At 34.0% G+C, this 23,767-nt stretch overlaps 2 protein-coding genes across 2 annotated transcripts in view; one reads left to right on the forward strand and one right to left on the reverse strand.

Moving 5' to 3' along the window:
• The first annotated feature begins 644 nt into the window (after nucleotides 1-644).
• On the forward strand, nucleotides 645-17,676 carry ASB17 (ankyrin repeat and SOCS box containing 17). The gene is made up of 3 exons (XM_028102583.2): nucleotides 645-1,045; nucleotides 15,668-15,947; nucleotides 17,470-17,676. The coding sequence occupies exons 1-3, from the start codon at nucleotides 645-647 to the stop codon at nucleotides 17,674-17,676; spliced, it is 888 nt and encodes a 295-aa protein (XP_027958384.1).
• A 5,642-nt stretch (nucleotides 17,677-23,318) lies between these two features.
• The window catches only part of MSH4 (mutS homolog 4), a 100,085-nt gene continuing 99,636 nt past the window's right edge, over nucleotides 23,319-23,767 (reverse strand). The window contains exon 20 of the mRNA XM_028102480.2: nucleotides 23,319-23,510. Coding sequence (XP_027958281.2) covers nucleotides 23,319-23,510 — 192 coding nt within the window. The remainder of the gene's footprint in view (nucleotides 23,511-23,767) is intronic.

Consider the following 23,767-nt stretch of genomic DNA (forward strand, 5'->3'; position numbering starts at 1 on the left):
AACTGTATATGTTTTGCCTAATTTATAGAGGAATAAGGTCTATAAAATTCTAAATTCTAAAGCAAAGTTTCCAAATGTTGTTTAATATGGAATGGCAGCTTTTCTGAGAATGAATACAATGACTTTTGGCAGGTCATAAACTTTCTAAGTCTCAGTCTCCTCAGCTATAAAGTAGGGAAAATATCTTATGAGGTTTAAGTGAGAACATGCAGTACTCATGCAGAACATGACAGCCTAAAAGGAATCACCAACCAGGTTATTAATATTATTTTGTCTAATATATTATAGACTGTGTTTTCAGTACTTCACGAAAATACATTCTGCCTTGAGCTGAAGTTTTAGACTTAAAAATATTAGCTCTTAGCTGTTACACATGCCATTTATGTCCAATACATGTCTCTCAAATGTCACCAGTTACATATACTATCCCAAATTTCTGACCTATGCTGATGACAGATCACCATCTATTGTGATGTCATCCAGTACTTTATGGTAATATTTCATATGATATTTTTTCTGGCTACAGTTTAAAAGGGCACTTCCTGTCTATGGAGTAAAGCCTACCATGTTATCAAAATATCTAACTGAAGGAGTGCAGTATGACTTCCTGTGATTTTATTTCTATATTGTTGCCTTAAATAGCAATGAGTAAATCTTCTAAATTATGCCGAAAGACTTCTTGTCCAAGAAGCAATATATTCTGCAATCTCATTGACAAAATTGTTAAACGACCATCCTTGCAGTTTTTGGGTCAGTGGGGATATCACTGTTATGAACCTAGGATTTATAGAACCCTGGCAAAAATTCTGAGGTATGTCGACTTGGATGGGTTTGACATACTACTTTCAGATTATATTGCATTTGTGGAAAAATCAGGATACCGTTTTGAACTAAATTTTAATTTTGAATTTACTGAAATATGTGTGAATACAATTCTGTACTGGGTTTTCGCCAGAAAAGGTAATCCTGACTTTGTGGAACTGCTTCTCAAGAAGACAAAGGACTATGTTCAAGACAGAAGTTGTAACCTGGCACTGATTTGGAGGTAATAATCTCATGTTTTCACCATAAGAGGAGAAAATTTCTCTTTAGGAGATTGTATTACTTCTTTTTTTCTAAAATCAACACACATAGTGGCTACATATGGATGAGGAATCCTGACTTGATTGCTCATTCATTTGTTCACTCCTTCATTATTTATTCAATAAATGCTCCCTTATACATACATTATTATTGCCAATAAATTTCTAGAAGTTCCGCTCTATAAAGTTTACATGTTAGTGCTCAAGGTAATGGCATGTTCAACAACTTAGATTTCTCTAAATAGACAAAGACATTATTTTGGGTTATACCGTGATCTCTTCTTGAAAATACTGATAATATATATCTGTAGTGCATATATAGTAAAATGACTTTCAAAGTATAATGCAGAATATACACACATATTCACTTAGTAATAGTTATTAAACATAATAATTCCCTTTTTGTATGACTCCAAATTCTCCAAGATTGAACACAATGAAGTCAAATATCTGATTCTGTTATAGAACCAAATTTTCACATAGTCTGAAATGCCAAACTAAATAATGAATACTACTGAGGATCTTATAGAATAAAATATTCAATGTGACCTCTTTGTAAAGTCTATAATATAGATTCTAAAGTTACTTAGTTTGCAGTAACTAACTCACTCTACAGTTTTGGGTACCAGCTTGATTAGAACTAATGTGCATTTGTTCACTCATTCAACAAATTACTTATATACCACCTTACTATGTATAAGGCACTATACCAGCTAGGCACAATGATAGGAGCAAGAATGCAGTAAAAAACAAGACAGATAAGATCAGTTAAAGACTAAACCAATTTAGATTCTGCCTGAAGCAGTTATCCTCTTGATTGTGTATCACTGTGATATTGGAGAACCACTAGATTGCTTTCCTTAATGATCACCCAAGTACATGAACTAGCTGCGGTCTGGGATATCAGTAAATAAAACCCCCAAATAGCACCTTTTGGTTGTTTTAAGGACAATTATATCTGTAACTATCGCAAAGAGCAGCAGCTTCTGAGTGTCACTACCTGGACTAAGTAACGCTTATGTTGTAGGCCCAAGGAAAAGAAAAATGGAGTAAAACAGAGGAAGAGAAGATAAATGTAAAAAATTTTTAAATGGGAAGCAAAAGGGGAAAACTGAAAGGAGAGGAAGGAAAATGAAATAAAGAGAAACACACAGTGGGATATGATACAGTGCCATTAACAACTGTCTTAAGTGACAGTTTTAAAATCGAGAAATTTTGACTTAGATACATCCACAAGGGAAAATACATTACTAGCCAATTCTATGTACCATGACATCATCTGGATCTTGCAGAATCATAGAATTTTATTTAGATTCAGATGGGATCTATGAATTCATTAGCAAACTTCCACCTGGGGCAGCAACCCTATGTTGAACATCCCTGGCTGATGATCATATGGTCTCTGCTTGAACAACTCTAGTAGTAGTTAACTATTTCATGAGGTAAACCATTCCTTCGCCCAGGGACGCTTCTGTTTCCCAGCTATACCTGTTCTGTCTCCCAGGACTTTAAATATTATGTGTATGCCAGTTACTCCCCACTTTCTCTCCAGCCCTGACCTTTCTTCCTCTGAGCTCCAGATTCCTTCTATATAAAGTTGTCTACTCAACATCTCCACAAAGCATCTCAAACTTAACAGAAATAAAACAGAATATTAATCTAACTCACTCTCTCCCTGTCAATCTGTTCCTTCCCCTGAATTCCCTATCTGACTAATGGCCCCTTTTGTTCTATCCTGTTGCTCAAGACAGAAATCCAGGATTTATTCTTGATTCTTCTCTTTCGTTTATCAACACATTAGCAAGTCCTTTTGACTATGTCTTTACAACATATCCCAATTACACTTTTTGTTCCCTCCATTCTAACCCAGGTGAAGCCACATTCATCTCTTGCCCTGAACAACCGCTACAGATTGCCAAAGAGTCTTTCAGCTTCCACTCTTCCCTCTCAACTCCTATAATCTATTCTTGACTCAGAAGCCTGAACAACCTTATAAAAATGTGAAATATATCACCCATGCTTAAAATCCTCCAAATCTTTTCCATTACGAGTGAAATAAAATTCAAACTCAATACCCATTTTTTAAAAGTCCCACATGATCTGGTCTCTCACTATATCAACCAAATCCAATCTCATGTCATTCTCCCCCTTGAATACTATATTCCAGCCACCCAGACCTTTCTGTTTCTTGAACATCTTCAATTTCATTCCTACCTGAAGGTCCTGTAATGACTGTTGTCTCCAAGTGAAATAAGTCAGACTGAGAAAGACAAATATCATATGATTTCACTCAGATGTGGAATCTCAAGAACAAAATGAATAAATAGAGAAAAAGCAGAAACAGACCCATAAATAGAGAGAACAAAATGATGGTTGCTAGAGGGAAGGGGGGAAGGGGATGGGCAAAATGAGTGAAGGGGAATGGGAGATGGAAGCCTCCAGTTATGGAATGAGTAAGTCACAGGAATAAAAGGCATAGCATAGGGAAAGTAGCTAATGAATTTGTAACAGCATTGTATGGTGACAGATGGTAGCTACACTTGTGAACACAGCATAATGTATAAACTTGTTGAGTCATTGAGTTGTACACCTGAAACTAATATAACTGTGTGTCAACTATACTCAAATTTATTTAAAAAATAATAATAATAACTGTTCCCTCTGCCTGGAAATCTCTTCACTCGGATCTTCCTATGACTAATTCCTTTTTATCAGGTGGAACACAGTATAAATGTCATCCCTTCTGGGGGCGCTTGGGTGGCTCAATCGTTAAGTGTCTGCCTTCAGCTCAGGTCATGATCCCAGGGTCCTGGGATGGAGCCCCGTGTCGGGCTCCCTGCTCTGCGGGAAGCCTTCTTCTCCCTCTCCCACTCCCCCTGCTTGTGTTCCCTCTCTCACTGTGTCTGTCTCTGTCAAATAAATAAAATCTTTAAAATAAATAAATAGATACATAAATAAATACATAAATAAATGTCATCCCTTCAGAGAGGCCTTCTCTGGTCTCATCATCTAAAGAAGTCACTCATTCACTATCATGACACTTTTAATTCTCTGCACAACATCGATCACTATATGTTCATTTGCTGTTTTTTTTCCCATTGATTTGTTTGTTCACTATCCACTGTCATTAAAGTAAGTTCCATTAAGAGGAAAAACCCTGACTACTTCCTCAACATTTAATCCTCAGTGCCTAGAACTATGCAGATACATTGCAAGAGCTCTATCAAGATTTTGTTGAAAGAAAAAGTGAATTTTTATGCAGCTTTATTAGATTCTTCTTACTCATCATGCACTAAAATCTGTCTCCATTTCTCCAATTCTGCCCCCAGAGCTACAGAGAACAAAGTCTATTTTTTTCTCCTACATGAAAATCTCTCAAATATTTGAACACAGCTATTATATCCCCATAATGAATACCTTAAGTTTCCTATTATCTGTTGTTCTTTATTCTTACAGCAATATTTTTTGGTCACCTTCCCCAGGATACACTCCAGTATGATAATTTCCCCATTGTAATAATGGAGTGTCTAAATAGGTCCCCGGAGGAGAGGAGATAGAACAAATGAGGGAAAGGAACTTAAGTTTATTCATTTTTATAACAGACCACCAATAGTAATCTAAATGCTGTTGTATGACAAACCATAAGTGGTTAAAGAGAGATGATACCATTCAGTTAAAAAAAACAATAATCTTTTATTAAGCATTTTCTCCAAACACTGTGTTATTTTGGGGGAATACAAAACCAAATAACCATATTTCCTGATTTTGGAGAGCTCACAGACTAGTAAGTGAACCATAAAAATTATAATTATACTATAAATGCAAAAATAGAAGCATGTGCAAGTAGAGAGAACAGAGAAAGAATTTAACACTATTGGGAAGGAACAGATACCTGAGAAAGCTCTCTAGAAGAGAGGATGTCTTAAATTGATTTTCAAAATATGAAAGGAGGTTTTCCCTTCCTTTAGCCCTTGAAGAAATATAATCTAGGCAGAGGCGGGATGACTAAAACCAAAGGAGATACAAACAATATGTTGCATTCAGTGATTATCAGAATTGTCTATAACAATTATTATCTAGATAATTATTCAGTTGCTAGAAAGTAAGATAGGAAATCAGGTAGTAGTGACAGATGAAGCCTAAAAGTGAAAGCCTGAAGTACTTTGTAGACCATGCTAAGGAATTTGAAATTTACACCATGAGTGATGCCTAACCAGTGAAGGTCAGATTTGTAGTATGAAAAGATTCATCAGCTCCCATTTGAAGACTAGACTGGGAAGGGAGGCTGGGACTAGAGGCAGAGAGACCAGTCAGGAGACCAGTCAGTAGCTCAAACACTCCAGGTACAGTGGCAGTTCCAGAACTTCTATAGAAAAAGGGTTGTGGGAAGCAATCTTATTGAAAAGAGGTAGGTAACTGGAGAGGTTGCTTGAAGCTGAATTTGCATAGTAGGCACTCTGTGCTAACTTAGCTTCCATATGTATCTATAATAGTTTTAGGGAAAGAACTAATTCTGCTCTGCCACCATCTTCTCCAGCTTCTGGCTATTCTTTAATACCACAACTGTCCAGGTAAGACATAATGAGAACTTAAATAGCAGTAGGGGAAAGAGGAGATATTATTAAATAGAATAACAAAACACAGTGAGTGATTAGAAGCAGAGCATCAGAGAAAGACAAGAGTTAATTTCAAATTTCTAAATTTTAAGACTCATTGATGGCTGTATTAGTTTCCTCTTGTAACAAATTGTCACAAACTTAGTGGCTTAAAATGATATAAATGTATTATTTTTTCGTTCTGGAAGTCAGAAGTCCAAAATGAAGCTACTGGGCTAAAATCAAGAGGTCAGCAGGACTGGTTCTTTCTAGAAGCTCTACAGGAGAATGGGTTTCCTTGTCAGCTTATAGAGGCTTCCTGCATTCCTTGGTTCATGGCTTCTTCCTCCATCTTCAAAGCCCCGCATTATAGAGTCATAGCTCCTTCACTGACACTGATTCTATTTTTCTCTGACACATCTTATAAGGGCCCTTGTAATTACACTGGGTCCACCTGCATAATCTCCCGTCTCAAGATCCTTACCTTAATTAGATCTGCAAACTCCCTTTTGACAATTTGAGAGGCCATTATCCAGCTTACCACAATCGTCATACCACAAATCTATCAAGGTTATTATAAAGGACTTAAAAATTCAGTTTGGGACATAAGAGTTTGCATTACCTAAGGGATATCCAGGTACAGTAGATATCTAGATAGCATCATCCTTGATGTGTCTTTCTCTTACATTCCACATTTTATCTGTCAGGATATCTGTTGGTTCTACCTTCAAACAATACACAAAATCTGACCATCTCTATTGTTATTACCTTGTACTAAGTAATTTTCTTCCTCCTATCCCGTAACAAATTCTCAACAAAGGTAAGATCACATTGCTTTTCTATTCAAAATCTCCAATGGTTCCTCCATTCCATTTAGAGTAAAAGATGGAAGTCCTTTCAGTGATCTACCAGGCTCTACAGGATGTGGCATCCCATTATCTGTCCTTGTTTCCTATTCCTCCTCACCCTTTTCACTCTTTCAGCTACAATGGCTCCCTTACTCTTCCCTTACCACTCCAGAACACTCCTGCCTTAGGATCCTTAAATATCTAAATAATTAATGTCTTCATCTCCTTCCTCTTTATTCAGATGTCACCTTTCAGTAATGCCTTCTCCTATCATCCTATTTAAAATTGGAAAATGCGCTTATATATCCTCCTAGCACTTCCATACTTCCTATACTTCTCTACTTTCTCTTTTTTCTTATCAAATCTTCTAACATATTATAAAATTATTATTTTTTTTTTGCTATGCTCATTCTGTGTTGTTTTCCCTCACTACAATGCAAGCAGCCATCTTTGTTATGTTCACTCACATATCCCAAGTGATATGTTGCTTGGCATACAGAATGCATTCAATAAATATTTGTTGAATAAATTAATAGATAGTAATTTAAGTTATGGTCATGGATGAACCTGCCTGAGAACAATAAGTCAAAAGAAAATTAGTCAAAAGGCCAAATCTTCTTTACTTAGATGTTAAGGGCAGAGAAAGAGAAACCAGTCAAAGATGGTTGAAAAGGAACAGCCAAAGAGGTAGGTGGATAACTTGGAGAAAATAGCCCTACTAAGTTAGGATAAAACATGGTTCCAAGAAACTCAACTGTCTTAAATATCAGAAATAAAATTATGGATAAGCATCTTTTAAATTTGGTGGCTAAAAACTAAAAGAGGAGTAGAAAAAATAGAAATAATTAGTATAGCTACAAAACTGAATCATTCTCTGCATGTCTATATGGAAATATCATGCCCCATTTCATAAGCATATATGACAGATTTTCAGATACAGAGGGTTCAGTTCATTAACTTCACATTGAAAAACTAATTCTTGCTGTGCTTGCCTTACTCCATCCATATAAGTACTGTTGTAATTAACTGTCAGTACAGATTAAGCAAATTTTGGTTTACAGTAACATGCTCTTTAAACATGAGGATTAACCATGTCATTTGGGTACAGATTAGACTTTTAAATCTCATTTTAAGCCTATTTGAGTTTTAGTTATGTTTTCAACATTTTTGGTCTAAAACTACTTCTAAAGGTAGTATCAATCTTAATATTTTAAAATCAGCTAATATCTCCAAATCTTACCAAGGACAACTTGTGGTATCTTTGTCCCCACAAGTCTCCTGAATTCCTATACTTAGCAATATTCTTAGTCAAATATCTTAAGAGTGAGCAAGATCAAAGGTGGTTCAAGATGGTAGTATAGGAGAATCCTGAACTGACCTCCTCCAAGGGACACAACAAATCTACATCTATATATGCAACAATTCCCTCTAAGAAAACCCCCAAAACTAGCTGAACAGATCCTCCAGAGCAAAAGATGAACAGATTGGGGAAACTGGGTGGCTCAGTTAAGCATCCAACTCTTGATTTTGGCTCAGGTCATGATCTCAGGTTTGTGAGATTGGAGCCCTGCATCAGGTTCCATGCTGAGCCTGGAGCCTGCTTATGATTCTCTCCCTCCCTCTTTCTCTGTCCCTCTCTACCCACACCCTCAAAAAAACAAATAAAAAAAAAAAAGATGAACAGACCACGTTAGATGGGTAGGGGAAGCAAACACATGGTCTTGCCAAAAATCCCACCCCTGGCATGCCAACCCACAAACAGGAGGAGATAGGGATCTCACAAATACAGAGCTTCTCCCTGAGAAGCAAGGGGTTTGTGTCCCACACCAGACACTCCAACCCTTGGGACCTGCACTGGAGAGATGAGCCCCCAAAACACCTGGCTTTAAAAACCAACAGAACTTACGTTCAGGAGAAATAGTGCTGTAGGAAATGGAGATTCCACTCTTAGAGGATTCACAAGCAGACACATTCACTTTGGGACCAAGTACAAAAGTAACAGATTGAAAAGTGCCTAGACCATACGTGAAAGAGATTAATTTGCTAACCTTAAGGTATGTGCCAGAGGGGCAGAGCCTGTTAAGACTTTCCAGGAACAAAGGCACAGTGAACATCTTTTCAGCATTCTCCCTCTACTTTGCTAGTGCTGGCATAGGTAGGTACCATCTTTGCACTATCTCTCTACCTTACTGCCTACAAGAACTTACTTCATATGTAAGGACACACACAGACTGAAAGTGAAGGGATGGAAGAAGATGTTTCATGAAATGGAACCCTCCCCCCCCCCCGAAAAGCAAGGGTAGTTATACTTATATCAGATAAAATAGACTTTAAAGACTAATAAAAGACAAAAAATAGGCATTATATAAAAATAAAAGGGTCAATCCAACAATAAGATATAGCATCTGTAAATATTTATGCACCCAACACAGAAGCATCTAAATATATAAAGCAAGTATTAACAGACCTAAAGGGAGAAATTGACAGCAATAAAACAAGAGAAAGAGGCTTTAATATACTACTTACATCAATGGATTGACCATTCAGGCAGAAAATCAATAAGAAAATATCAATCTCAGTTGATACATTAGACCAGATGGACTTTGTATAAATATATATATATGCAGAGTTATATATACATATGTATTTTGAGGATATATATATATATATATATATAAAACTCTGCATACAAAAACAGCAAAATATACATTCTTCTCAAGTACACATGGAATAGTCTCCAGGATAGATTATATGTTAGACCACAAAACAAGTCACAATAAATCCAAGACTGAAATCATATCAAGTATCTTTTCCAATCACAATGGTGTGACACTAGAAATAAATTATAAGAACACTGGAAAAATCATAAATATGTGGAGATTAAAAAATGTGCTACTGAACAACCAATGTGTCAATAAAGAAGTGAAAGGAGAAATCAAAAAATACCTTGAAATAAATGAAAATAGAAATACAACTTACCAAAATCAATGAGTTAAAGCAAAAGCAGTTCTAATAGGGAAGACTACAGTGATACAGGCCTACCTCAAAAAGAAAAAAAAAAAAACTAGAAAAAGCTCAAATAAACTAACTTTACAATGGGGTGCCTGGGTGGCTCAGTCATTAAGTGTCTGCCTTCCGCTCAGGTCATGGGATAGAGCCTCGCATCAGGCTCCCTGCTCAGACAGGAGTCTGCTTCTCCCTCCATCCCTCCCCCTGCTCCTGCTCTCTCTCTCCCTCTCTCTCTCTCCCTCTCAAATAAATAAATAAATAAAATCTTTAAAAAAAACTAAATTTACACCTAAAGGAACTAGAAAAAGAAAAACAAATGAAGCTCAGTTAGTAGAAGGAAGGAAATAAGATCAGAGCAGAAATAAATGAAATACAAACTAAAAATAAAAAAGATCAATGAGACTTAAGAACTGGTTCTTTGAAAAGATAAACAAAACTGACAAACTTTTAGCTGGACTCATCAAGAAAAAGAGTCCAAATGCAAAAATCAGAAATGAAATAAAAATTACAACTAATATCAAAGAAATACAAAAGGATCATTAGAGACAATTATAAACAATTATACACCAAAAATTCAACAACCTGAAAGAAATGGATAAGTTCCCAGAAACATACAATCCTCTAAGACTGATTTGTGAAGAAACACAAAAGTCTGAATAAACCAATTACTAGTAAAGAGATTGAATCAGTAATCAAAAACTTCCCAAAAAACAAACGTCCAGGACCAGACAGCTTCACTGGTGAATTCTACCAAATATTCAAAGAAGATTTAATACCTATCCTTCTCAAACCCTTCCAAAAACTGAAAAGGAGTTAACACTTCCAAACTCATTTTACAAGGCCAGAATTACCCTAGTGAGAAAACCAGACATGGACACTGTAAAAAAATAAATAAAATTACAGGCCAATATCCTTGATGAACATGGATGCAAAAAGCCTCAACAAAATATTAGAGAGCCAAATTCAGTAATACATCAAAAGGATCATACACACCATGATCAAGTAGGATTTGTTAAAGGGATGTAAGGATGGTTCAATACCTGCAAATCAATCAACATAACACACCACATTAAAAAAATGAAGGATAAAAATTATATTATCTAATCTTAATAGATGAAGATAATGCATTTGACAAAATTCAACATCCATTTATGATAAAAACCATCAACATGATGGGTATAGATGGAAGGTACCTCAACATCATAAATACTATATATGACAAACCCACAACTAACATCATACCCACTGCTTTAAGATCAGGAACAAGACAAGGATGCCAACTCTCACCACTTTTATTCAACATAGTATTAGAAGTCCTAGACAGAGCAATTAGGCAAATAAAATATAAATTAAAATAAATTAAAAAATAAAATAAAATACATCCAAATTGGAAAAGAAAAAGTAAAACTGCCACTATATATAGGTGACATTATTTTATATATAGAAAGCCCTAAAGACTCCACCAAAATAGTTAAAATGAATAAATTCAGTAAAGTTACAAGGTATAAAATCAATATACAAAATCTGTTGTTTTTATATACTGTGAACTATCAGCAAAATAAATTAAGAAAACAATCTCATTTATAATTGCATCAAAAAGAATAAAATACCTTGGGGGCCTGGGTGGCTCAGTTGGTTAAGCGACTGCCTTCGGCTCAGGTCATGATCCTGGAGTCCCAGGATCGAGTCCCACATCTGACCTTCTTCCCTCGCATGCTCTCTACCATTCTCTCTCTCTCTCTCAATAAATAAATATCTTTATAAAAAATAATTATTAAAAAAAATAAAATACCTAGAAATAAATTTAACCAAGGAGGTGATAGCTCTGTACTCTGAAAACTCTAAGACATTGATGTAAGAAATTGAAGAAGACACAAATAAATGGAAAGATATTCTGTGTTCATGAATTAAAAAAATCATTATTAAAATGTCCACATCACCCAAAGCAATCTACAGATTCAATGCAATCTGTATCAAAATTTGAATGGCATTTTCCACAGAATTAGAACAATCCTAAAATTTGTGTTGAAACAGAAAGATATTGAAAAATGAAAGCAGTCTTGAAAAAGAAGAACAAAGCTGGAGGTGTCATGCTCCCAAATTTCAAACTATATTAAAAAGATAATAATCACGACAGTATGGCATAAAAACAGACACACAGATCAATGGAACAAATAGAGAGCCCAGAAATAAACCCATGCATATATGGTTAATTAATATTATGAAAAAAAAGACAAGAATATACAATGGGGAAAGGACAGTCTCTTCAATAAATGATGTTGGAAAAACTGGTCAGATGCAAAAGAATGAAACTAGACCACTATCGTATACCACACAAAAAAATTAACTCAAAATTGATTAAAGACGTGAATTCAAGACCGGAAACCATAAAACTCCTAGAAGAAAACATAGACAGTAAGTTCCCTGACATTGTTCTTGGCAATATTTTTTGGATCTGACTCCAAAGGCAATGACAACAAAAGCAAAAATAAACTAAAAAGCTTCGGCACAGTGAAGGAAACCATCAAAAAACTGCAAAGGCAACATATTGAATGGGAAAAAGAATATTTGCAAATGATATATCTAATAAGGGGTTAATATCCAAAACATATATAAAGAAATCATCAACTCAATAAAAACAGCCTATCAAAAAATGGGCAGAGGATCTGAATGGGCATTTTTCTCAAAAGATCTATAGATAGCTAACAGGCACATGAAAAGATGTTCAAGGGGTGCCTGGGTGGCTCAGGGTTGTGAGTTCAAGCCCCACATTTGGCTCCATGCCCAGCATAGAATCTACTTAAAAAAATTAATTAAAAAAAAATTTTTTTAAAGATTTTATTTATCCATTCATGAAAGACAGAGAGAGAGAGAGAGAGAGAGAGGCAGAGGGAGAAGCAGGCTCCCAAAGAGCAGGGAGCCTGACGCGGGACTTGATCCCAGGACGCTGGGATCATGACCTGAGCCGAAGGCAGACGCTTAACCATCTGAGCCACCCAGGCGCCCATAATTAAAAATTTTTAAAAAGAATGAAACTTTGCCATTTTTGACAACATGGAATGAACTTGAGGGTATTACGCTAAGTGAACTAAGTCAGACAGAGAAAGACAAATAACATGATTTCATTTATATATGGAGTCTAAAAAACAAAACAAACAAGTAAACAAAACAAAACTCATAAATACAGAGAAAAGATGGTTGCCAGAGTGAAGGGGATTGAGGGTAGGTCAAATGGGTAAGGGGGTCAAGAAGTACAAACTTCCAGTTGTAAAATAAATAACTCATGGTAATGTAATTTACAGCATTATTACTATAGTCAATAATATTTTATTGCATGTTTGAAAGGTGCTGAGAGTAGATCTTGAAAGTTCTCATCACAAGAAAAAATATTTTTCTAATTTTTTTGAGGACAGATGGTAATTAGACTTATGTTAATTGCTTCACAATGTATACAAATATTGAATCATTATGTTGCAGACCTGAAACTAATATATCAATTATACTTCAATAAAAAAGACATATCTGAAAAAAAAAGAACAAGCAAGATTAATAAATTAGATTGCCTTTGAAAAATTTAAATGATTGCACTTCACTAACAGTCTTGTTAGGTCCAAAAGCCACAAAATAAATTTAATTACATATATATTTTTTTCTGGATAATAGTAAAAAAACATCAACAAATACTTGAGGGTCTACTCTGGACTAAGCATTATTCTGGCATTTAGGGATATTAACAGCAGGTTAAACAGACAAAAATGTTGCCCTTGTGGAGCTTAAATTTTTATTGCACATCTTGCTCACCCATTTATTTTGAAGATGAGAAAATGAAAGATTAGAGATGTTAAGTTACTCAAAATGATATGGGCTTAATAGAGGAATGTGTCATGAGAAGAGAAAGTTCAGGTCATCAAAGAAGTCTTTACAAAAGAGTTTATTAGAGTCTTACATGATGAGCCAGACTTGCCAGAATTGAAAAGGGAGGAAAAGGACATATACAAATCAAAGAACTGTGAAAAAGCTGGATGCAATGGTGGTTTGGGAAAGTGAAAACCTATAAGCAGGACAGGGAATGAAGAAGGAGAAGTAGTTTAGGAGTTCAATTTGGGATATATATTGGAAGTATGTATGAAAAAGATGAGATGTCTGGGGCAATACTGATTTGGAGATTATTCCAACAGAGAATGTATATATTTATATACAGAACTTAGAAGGATATATATAGTAACACTGGCAGAGTTACAACAAAAACTCAACTTCTTAATTTCTAAGATGCTAGTCTGCACTACACCACACTATTTTTGTGTGTGTGTGTGTGAATCACAAAATCTTGGCATTTCAACACTCAATAAAGCTTTGGAGATAAACTAGTTGGTCTAGTGATTTTCAAACTGTTCCCTTTGGAGCTTCTGATAAGGGAATCACCACAGGGGAAGTTTTTAGGACTTCTAAATACACTTCAACAGAAAACATATCTAATACAAAACATTCTTTTTATATAGGTAGTTCAGGTAAAACAATCCTCCAATGTTGCTTTATGCTTGTAAATGAAACATTTACTTCTAATCTTTTTATTGATAAACACCTACTAATCCTTCAAATCTTAGCTCCAGGATAACCTAAAAACAATGGTTATTCCAGGTAGAGTTAAGTGCCTCTCCTCATTGCTTCTATAGTACACGAAGCATGTTTCTATCATAGCAATTGTCATTTTGTATTGTATTATTGAATTATTTTTCCATTTCCTTTACTAGACTATAATAAGCATCTTGATATAAAGGACTGTATCCTTCTCTCTCTGTATCTAGTACTCAGTACACTCTGGGAAAGCAAGTGTTCAATTAATTAATTAATGAGCAAATGAATACATAAATGCATAAAGACACTAAGACTCTAAGAGGCTGACTAACCAAACATCATAAAGCTAGTTAGGAGAAACCAAACCTTGAATCTAGAACCCTTAAATCTCCATTGTTTATAGCATTATACTGTGTTGCCTCCCTCATTAATTAAATATATACAATCTTAAAATTCCTCTTTTTGAATAAGGCACTCCTCGCTCTGCACAGTTTTCCAAAACCAGTATTTATAGTTTGTATGCTGTTCTACAAAACATATTAGTATTTTATTACACCAATCAAGAGAATTCCAGAGACAAAGGATCATGAATAAAATTTCCCTTTCTTTAGTCCTAAAAGCCATTTTTATTTGGCCAAATCAAGGTTTGATAATGTAAAAACCCCTGTGGTTGGTAATACCATGTCCTATCTACATACAGAGACCAATTCATTAGCAAACACAAATATCTATTTCAATTGTAAGGACTATATAAAATTAGAAAAAAATATAATTTTCATTGCTTAAACATACAAATACCAATTCTAATTTTATTAAAGTGAAAATAAAATTAAGGTAGTTGAACTTACTCCTTTTTCATCTAATCTCCAAACTCAATTCATGACTGACAAGAAGAAAACAAACAAAAAGGTATCAAAATGGTCACATACTTTTATTCTATTAATAAAGTGAAATTTTTAAAATGCCTTTTTACTTTTTCTGTTTTAAATTTTCCAGAGCTACCTCAGTTTTATAATACCGGTTCTGACAACAATAGGATTTCTCCAGTGAGAAACATAATTGCTATTACTAAAAGTAAACTTCCCATACATTTAAATCGTTTTTGGTTTGTTTCTACAAGTGCAAAGTTTAAATGTGTAATAGGAATTTTCTTATTTTTTAACTTTCAGTTTGGTCTAGATTAATAGAATAGAAAACTCTTTTTAAGACATACATAAAGATAGGGGCCCCTGGGTAGTTCAGTTAATTTCTACCTTTGGCTCAGGTCATGATCCCAGGGTCCTGGGATCAAGCCCCATGTTGGGCTCCCTGCTCGGCAGGAAGCCTGCTTCTCCCTCTCCCACTCCCCCTTCTTCTGTTTCTGCTCTCGCTATCTCTCTGTCAAATAAATAAAATCTTAAAAAAAAAGACATACATAAAGATAAAGCTACATTAAAAGCCATTTAAGACATTTAATATTTAAGATAATACTATTATTTTCCCATTACTATTAAGACAAAGTGTTTACCACAATTCTTAATTCTGTATTCAGTGAAGCTTTTGTTTGTTTGATTCACAGAACTTTCACACCAGTATACTGTCCAAGCCCACTAAGCGGCATCACACCTCTACTCTATGTAGCTCAGACAAGACAATCTAATATCTTGAAAATACTCCTGCAATATGGAATCTTAGAAAGAGAAAAAAAACCCATCAACATTATAATAACAATATTGCTCTACCCTTCAAGAGTGAGAATAATGGTTGATCATGAATTTGTAGACATCCAGGAAGATGCCAAAACATGTTTAGTGCTATGTTCCAGAGTGCTTTCTGCCATTTCAATCAGGGAAATAGAGGTAAGCAGAATATTGTTCTTTGGGTTTGGGCTTAAATATTGATCAATTTTAAGATAAAATTGTGAGACAAGAATGAATTTTATTTTTAATCTATGAATTATACCTAGTGAAAAATTAATAATTGAGTGTAGGCTTATAAATTAAAAATAGGTAAAATCAGGGCACCTGGGTGGCTCAGTTGGTTAAGCGACTGCCTTCGGCTCAGGTCATGATCCTGGAGTCCCGGGATCGAGTCCCACATCGGGCTTCCTGCTCAGCAGGGAGTCTGCTTCTCCCTCTGACCCTCTTCCCTCTCATGCTTTCTATCTCTCATTCTCTCTCTCTCTCAAATAAATAAATAAATCTTTTAAAAAATAGGTAAAATCTAAATTATCTAAATTAAAGAAAATTAGTCCTTTATTAGTCCTTTATTGCATGATTTTGTCTTCTAAATAAATCATTTTTAAAGTTATAGTTTATTTTAGTAGTTACTAAGTAGATGTATGTTATTATTATAGTCTAATTACACAATAACCAGTGTTTAATAGGATTTCTATGTCTTAAGGACACCATAAACTAAAAATTTAATAGAATTCTTTACAGTAGAATATTTAAAATGAGTTACATTTCTCTTCACAAATATAATCACATGCCAAGAAATAAAAATATAAAGGCTTAAAATATTTGTGCAATTGAAAATATCTATCCCTCAGTTCTATGAGCAGAGACTATTTCACATACCCTAGCAACGATCCCAAGCAATGAGTTAAATGCTTGGTGCTAAGGTGCTAAAGCATATACTAGATATTTTTTGAATAGCTGAGTATTGACTAAATAATAGTATATATCATTTAAGCAAAAGTACCAAAAGTACCATATAGTCTACAGATTATAGGTTCTACTGGAGAAATATCTCAGCAATGTCTTTTCTTCTTAAATCAACTTAACATTTAGCTTCTAGAATTAAATCTTTAAAAGGGGTACCCTACTTAAAACTTAAAAATTTATCTTTTCATATAGATGGGTCTCTTATCAAGATTTCTCATGGTTTAGCAGTTTGAAATTTTATTCTACAATGTTTGGAATCACCTGGGGGAACTTTTAAGATTTATGTTGTCTGTGCCCAACGTCAGACGAATTAAATCAAAATTCCTAGAGTAAAGCCTCAGCATTTGTATATTTTAAAGTCCCCTGGATAATTCTGGTATATAGCCAAGTTGACAATACTACTCTGGAAGGAGAAGCTGATAAAACATCAGTGCGTGATCTGTCTAAAATGAAAAACAAATACAGATGCATAGTTGTAAGAAATAATGTTTTGTGTCCTTAGACGTTATTTAAACTTTATATATCATTGTGAGAATAGAAGGGGAATAAAAATACTTGCCTCGGGTAAAAAAAAAAAAAACTGTGTAAAAAATACTATAAGGGTTATATAAATTTAAGATCTATTTTCTGAATTTAAATACAAAATAAAAATGCTAATAATTTGGACTAACCAGTGATTAATATTACAAAATTAAAATGTTTCCCCTTTCTTCAGACGCAACTAAGTTTAGGAAGACGTCCAATTATTTCTAATTGGCTCGACTACATTCCTTCAACAAGATACAAAGATCCATGTGAACTATTACATCTTTGCAGAATAACCATCAGGGCTCAACTACTGACCAACAATATGCTCCCAAATGGAATATTTTCACTTTTAATACCGGTTCGTCTACAGAACTACCTGAATTTAGAAAGTTAATACACATCTCTGTCCTGAGTTAAGGATACTCACCATTGTATGGTTTAGAAGTTAATAAACTATTAACTTCATGCAAATTTTTATTGCATTGAATATTTCATTAGAAAATATAATTGCAGGGGCGCCTGGGTGGCACAGTCAGTTAAGTGTCCGACTCTTGGTTTCAGCTCAGGTTGTGATCTCAAAGTCATGAGATTGAGCCCCACATCAGGCTCCATGCTCAGCGGGAGTCTGCTTGAGATTCTCTCTCCCTCTCCCTCTGGCCCTCCCACTCATGTTCTCTCTCTCTCTCAAATAAAAAAGAAAATATAATTTCAATGACACTGTAAATGAATCAATTTTAAATCAATATATGACTGCCTATTACCTTTCTATACAATGGAACAAATTATATGATTTTTGTTATATTTTAGATTTACCCTTTTAATCTGCTCTTAAAAGTTGTTTTGTGTTAGAGCATTATTGTTACCTGTGGAAATTTTGGTCACATTAATGTTCTGAAACTCCTATTATTTATATGTTCTAAGCTAGTTAAATAGTATTTTATATTGTATATTCCTGTTAGCAAGTATTTATTGAGTTCTTTTGCAAATAAAATATTGTGCTTGGTGTTAAGGAATAGTCAAGGAAATTAAGATGTGATCCCTTCCTTGAGAAGCCAAAGTCACAAATAATACAAGGTGAAGAATTAGTCAACTAAAGGGTGGGAGTCAGTAGTAAGAGGACAGAAATGAATAATATTTGGAAATAATTAGCCCCAAAAAACATTATGAAGCTTTAGTGTTTTGGTGTGTGATACTTCTAAATACTAGATCAGTACTACTTTTTAAATTGAGATATAATTGACATATAACATTATGTTATTTTCTGGTATATAACATGATTCAATATATGTATATATTGCAAGATGATCACCACAATAAGTCTAGTTAACATCTATCATCATAGTTACAATTTTTTTGTGATGAGAACACTTAAAATCTCATTTCAGTCACTTTAAATATGCAACACAGAATTTTTAACTATAGTCACCATGCTGTACATTATATCCCCAGAACTTATTTATTTTATAACTGGAAATTTGTACCTGTTTATTGCCTTTACCCATTTCACCCACCCCCAAACTATATGGATTTTGATACAAAGAAAGCATAGTTTTGATCCAACATAACATCAAAATGAAAATTAAATCTGTATATTTAGTTGCAAAGAAATTTATTATCTCAAAAAAAATAAAATTTATTCTACTGTAATTTTTTATCTCTTTTCTTTTTGAGTATGTAGGGTACTAGACTTTTCTCTATATAACAAGGTGGTCAAACTGCTGTAATACACAGAAGAGAACTGGGAGACAATTTTCCACAGGTCTCTCACATTTCTGCCTGTCTTTTAAGCAGAGGCACTAATTGTCTTATATTCGACTACCTTTTTAAGGATGTTTGTATAATGAACAGCCTTGGAAGACAGAGATAGTGTCCCCCTCTGAGCAGAGGCAGGTTTGTTCAGGGTCTAGTATAATAAAGGTAATATCTTCCTCTGGAAAAAAAGGTCAAGCAGGTTTGCTAGAAGCTCATTATAATAAAAGGGTTTCCCTAGCTCGGGGTTCCTCAGCTATAGTATAAATCCACTGTGTACATATCTAACTGGACCACTCCATATCTTAGAGGATGGGGATACCTGAAACCAACACAAACATGAAGCTCATGCTCCATGATGAGCCATTAGCAATAAAGTCTTGTTTCTGACCCAAGAATCCTTTGTCTTCTGACAGCACACATGAAACTGTGGTAAGCTAAACTGCTAGTTTGCAAGTAAGGTAAAAATCTCAGGCCCTTCACAGTTTTTTTTTTTTTAATTGAGGTATAATTGACATACATTATATTAGTTTCAGGTATACAACATAGTTATTCAACATTTGTATATATTGCAAAATGATCACAATAAGTCTGGTTAACATCCATCACCATACATAGTTCCACCGTCACAGTTCTTTTTTTTTTATTATGTTATGTTAATCACCATACATCATTAGTTCTGATGTAGTGTTCCATGATTCATTGTTTGCGTATAACACCCAGTGCTCCATTCAATATGTGCCCTCTTTAATACCCATCACCAGGCTAACCCATTCCCCCACCCCCCTCTCTCACTGATATGAGGAATTCTTAATCTCAGGAAACAAACTGAGGGTTGCTGGAGTGGTGGGGGGTGGGAGGGATGGGGTGGCTGGGTGATAGACATTGGGGAGGGTATGTGCTATGGTGAGCGCTGTGAATTGTGTAAGACTATTGAATCACAGACCTGTACCTCTGAAACAAATAATACACCGTCACAGTCCTTGGCAATGAAAATCTGTTTCTCACCTCATCACTATCTATTTTAGGATCCATTTTAGTAGATTATGGCACTTAGTAGCCTTTTTCACTGTCTACTTGCAATCTGGGGACTATCAAAATTTGGACAATTTATAGGAAAAGGGTATTCATTCTGATCCTATAGTAAGATAAACAACTGTGTGATTTAAATTTCTAAAGAATAGAATGGAAATAGCAAAGTAGCAATATAACTAGATCATTTGCTTTTCCTTTCCTTCCATTTTCATTCCTGTGAGGTACAAATGCATTATAGAATTGAATTTATACACTTAATTAAAGTATAATTACAATTGAGCATATTTTAAGCTCATAAATAAGCATGCAGGAAGTTCATACTACACACAATTTATTAACATTTGAATATTTTTTAACACTAGCATATAAGATAATGATATAATTTGGTTTAAAAAAGTCAGAATAGCTTTTGCTTGCTAAAGAATTAGCAGAATAGCTTTAAAATTTAAAAATGCATTACTCACTACATACGTATTAGAATGGCTAAAATTTAAAAAAAATCTGATAATACCAAATGCTAGAGAACATGTGGAACATTCTCATCCATGGCTGCTGGGAATGCAAAATGTAAGAGCCACTTTAGAAAACAGTTTGGCAAATTCTTATGAAGTTAAACACATACTTACAAGATGACAGATCCAATCCACTCCTATTTAACCTAGGTAAATTAAAACTTAATACTCACACAAAAATCTATACAAGAATGTTTAAACAGCTTTATTCATAATCACCAAAAACTGGGAACCCAATTGTCTTTCAATGAGTGTATGGGTAAACAATGGTACATACAAACAATGAAATACTAGTCAGCAATAAAAGGACATAACAACATGGACAAATTCTACAAAGTAGTATGCTGAATAAAAGAAACCAGTTTCAAAAGATTCCATGCTTATATATTCCATTTGTTGGACATTATGGAAAAAACAAAACTATAGGGATGAAATGCTTGATTTCCAGTGATTGCTGGGTTAAAGTTAGGGGTTAGGGAAAGAGTTGACAACAAAGGGACAGTACTAAGGGAATGATGTGAAGGTGAAGGAACTGTTTGGTATTTGGTGAAGAAACATCGTCATAGTGGTTCCATGAATCCATAAATGTGCTAAATTCATAAAATTTTACATCAAAAAAGAGTTAACTTTACTGTATGCAAATTTTAAAACAAACAAATGCACTACTTCCTAAGCATGAGTGTAAGCTGCCTTTTTCTTCTACTCCCACACACCTTAGCCCTAGAATTAAAGAAGACTACTTTATGTGAGGAGAAAGATGGAAGAGACTAAAAGAATGGCTTTGAGGTGGAAATTAAAGGAGTTTGCTACAACATTATGAACATTTATCTTAAAAGGCTGGATTATGAGATAATGATGTATAATTTTAGAGAAAGGCAAAGCAAAAAGGTACTGAAGAGAAGAGCAAATAGACCTTAACTAAAGAAAGAATTGTCTCCCTAGTATTCACTTCTATTCTATAGTGCCACAACATAATAATTATATCTTCATTTAATTTGCTTTTTTATATGTTTCAGCTACACACAAAACAAATGAAGAAAAAGTAATTTAAAGAAGACATAAATTTATTTTTATTTCAGTATTCTAAACCTAAAATAAAAGGGATTAATCAGTTGGCTACAGTTTGTGCATCAAAAGATCTAAATCATGAAAAATTTCTTAAAAGTCTGGTGGAATCTAATATTAGGATTAAACCTAAAGGGAAATTAATATATTTAAGGAAATGATATTCTACATATTTAATACTTTGCACTTATCTCTGCTTGCCTGTTTTTCTCCCACTGCATACTCCCCTTCTGCCTTTTATTGCTCCTTCCCTTTTCTTCCCAATCTGCCACGCCCTTTTCATCCTCAGTTCCTTTTAGAAATTTGCTGCAAACCTAAATTATCTAACTGCTCTTAGGAATGCCTACATAAATATAATTCATTTCAAAGCCTGTGAATTAAAAAAATGGCTAATGGTCAAATATTGTGGTGCTCTCTTTCTAAAACATGACAACAGGGAATGTAAGTAGTCTAAGGGGATGTTTAATATGTATCAAACTAAAATATGAACACTAATTTACATTGACCTTTATAAAAGTATGTATGTCATTCAAATTATAACTTTTCCAATATATCTACTAAGAATTTAAAAAAGTAAAAAAGATTGGATTTTATAAAATATGCATACATTAACAAAAAATAGAGCCCTAACCAGTCTGTGAATATATTTTTTTGGCCAAATTACTATGAATTCTACAGTTTATTGAATGTATACCCTGAGTTCTAGATACTTAATTGTCCAAGAAAAGAATAACTTCCCCTTCTTGGGCCTTTGTGCTGAGATTATGTAAGATGGAATTGTAGAAATACGGTTTGGAGAAGACAACAGCCCTGCTCTTTACAGGTAATGACCAACTGATTGTCTTCCTTTTTTTTTGTCCATTTATGAAACAGGAATGACCTTCGGGTAAATTCTGAAATGATGGTGTAAGCCACATGCCTACGGAAACAGTTCTATAAAATGCTCCCTGAGGCAAATCAATTAATATACCTTTCTGCTGCTTTGGTTACTCACCTAAAAAAGATGGCCAAAAATGCAAATTGGAAAAGAGGTTGGTGAGTAGAAAAGAAAATTTGGAAAACTGAAAGGGTAGGTGATGGCAACTCCCCCTTCCAAAAACATTCTCTGCATTACAAAATATCTATTTGTTTATTTTCACCCTTTAGAAGTATACTCAATGTCAAAAAAATACTTTAAAATTTCCAGTATCATTCTAACAAACTCCATAAGCATCCAGTGTTGGAATTTGGGGTACTAATTAAGTAATTATTAAGTCATAGGGTCTTATTGCTTCAGAAGAGAGTGTAAAAGAACTCACATAAGTTTCCAGGCTGGAAAAAAAAAAGGCTTTTATTTCCACAAACTAAGGTATTTACAATAACATTTTAAACCATAACTTGTAAGTATAAATACACCTAAGACTTAATAACATGAATTTTCATAAATGAGAAAAAACTGTAATGTTATATTAACATTTTTCTAACATAAAAAACAGTCCTTTCAATGGTTTTCATATGTTAAGGTAACAAATATTTTCTTATAGACAATATATAGATGATAATTCTGAGGTTAGTATAATGCAATTTTCCATTAAGACATAAAATTTAGCAAATATTTTCTTTTGCTCTTAGGAAAAATGAATTCTAGTTTCCCCATATTAAGATACATTATTTTATTAGTACATGATGTGAATTATTATTCTTCAGTCTTTCCTGAAACTTGTTCAGCCCTGGAAAAATCTGTTTCATACTTCTTTTTGAGATTACTTAAATACATTCGTAAACTGTCTGGATCCAATTTAGAGTTTCGAGCAGTTTGAACAAGCCTAGTAGCTAGATGGTACACAGCTCTCTGTCTTTCCATCTCAGGGGTACTCCTTTGGTTTTGCTGTTATTGAAAAAAATATAGATAAAAATTAAAATATGATTACTATGACTTTGTTTTAAAATTTTGGCAATTTTCTCTTTCTTTTCATAGAAATACAGAACCCAAAGGTAACTAATTCCTTTGGATAAGTCAGTTCCATTCAACTAGCAAAGAATGTACCAGAAAATATAAAGAAATATTGTTTTGAAAGAATAAAACTTTCCATGAGTATTTACTACTTTATGACAGATTCTTATATTCTTGAAAATCACTTTTCA

The sequence above is a fragment of the Eumetopias jubatus genome, unplaced genomic scaffold, assembly GCF_037043125.1.
Source record: "Eumetopias jubatus isolate StellerSeaLion01/CBP00866 unplaced genomic scaffold, mEumJub1_p1.0 scaffold_4, whole genome shotgun sequence".
Lineage (NCBI taxonomy): Eukaryota > Metazoa > Chordata > Mammalia > Carnivora > Otariidae > Eumetopias > Eumetopias jubatus.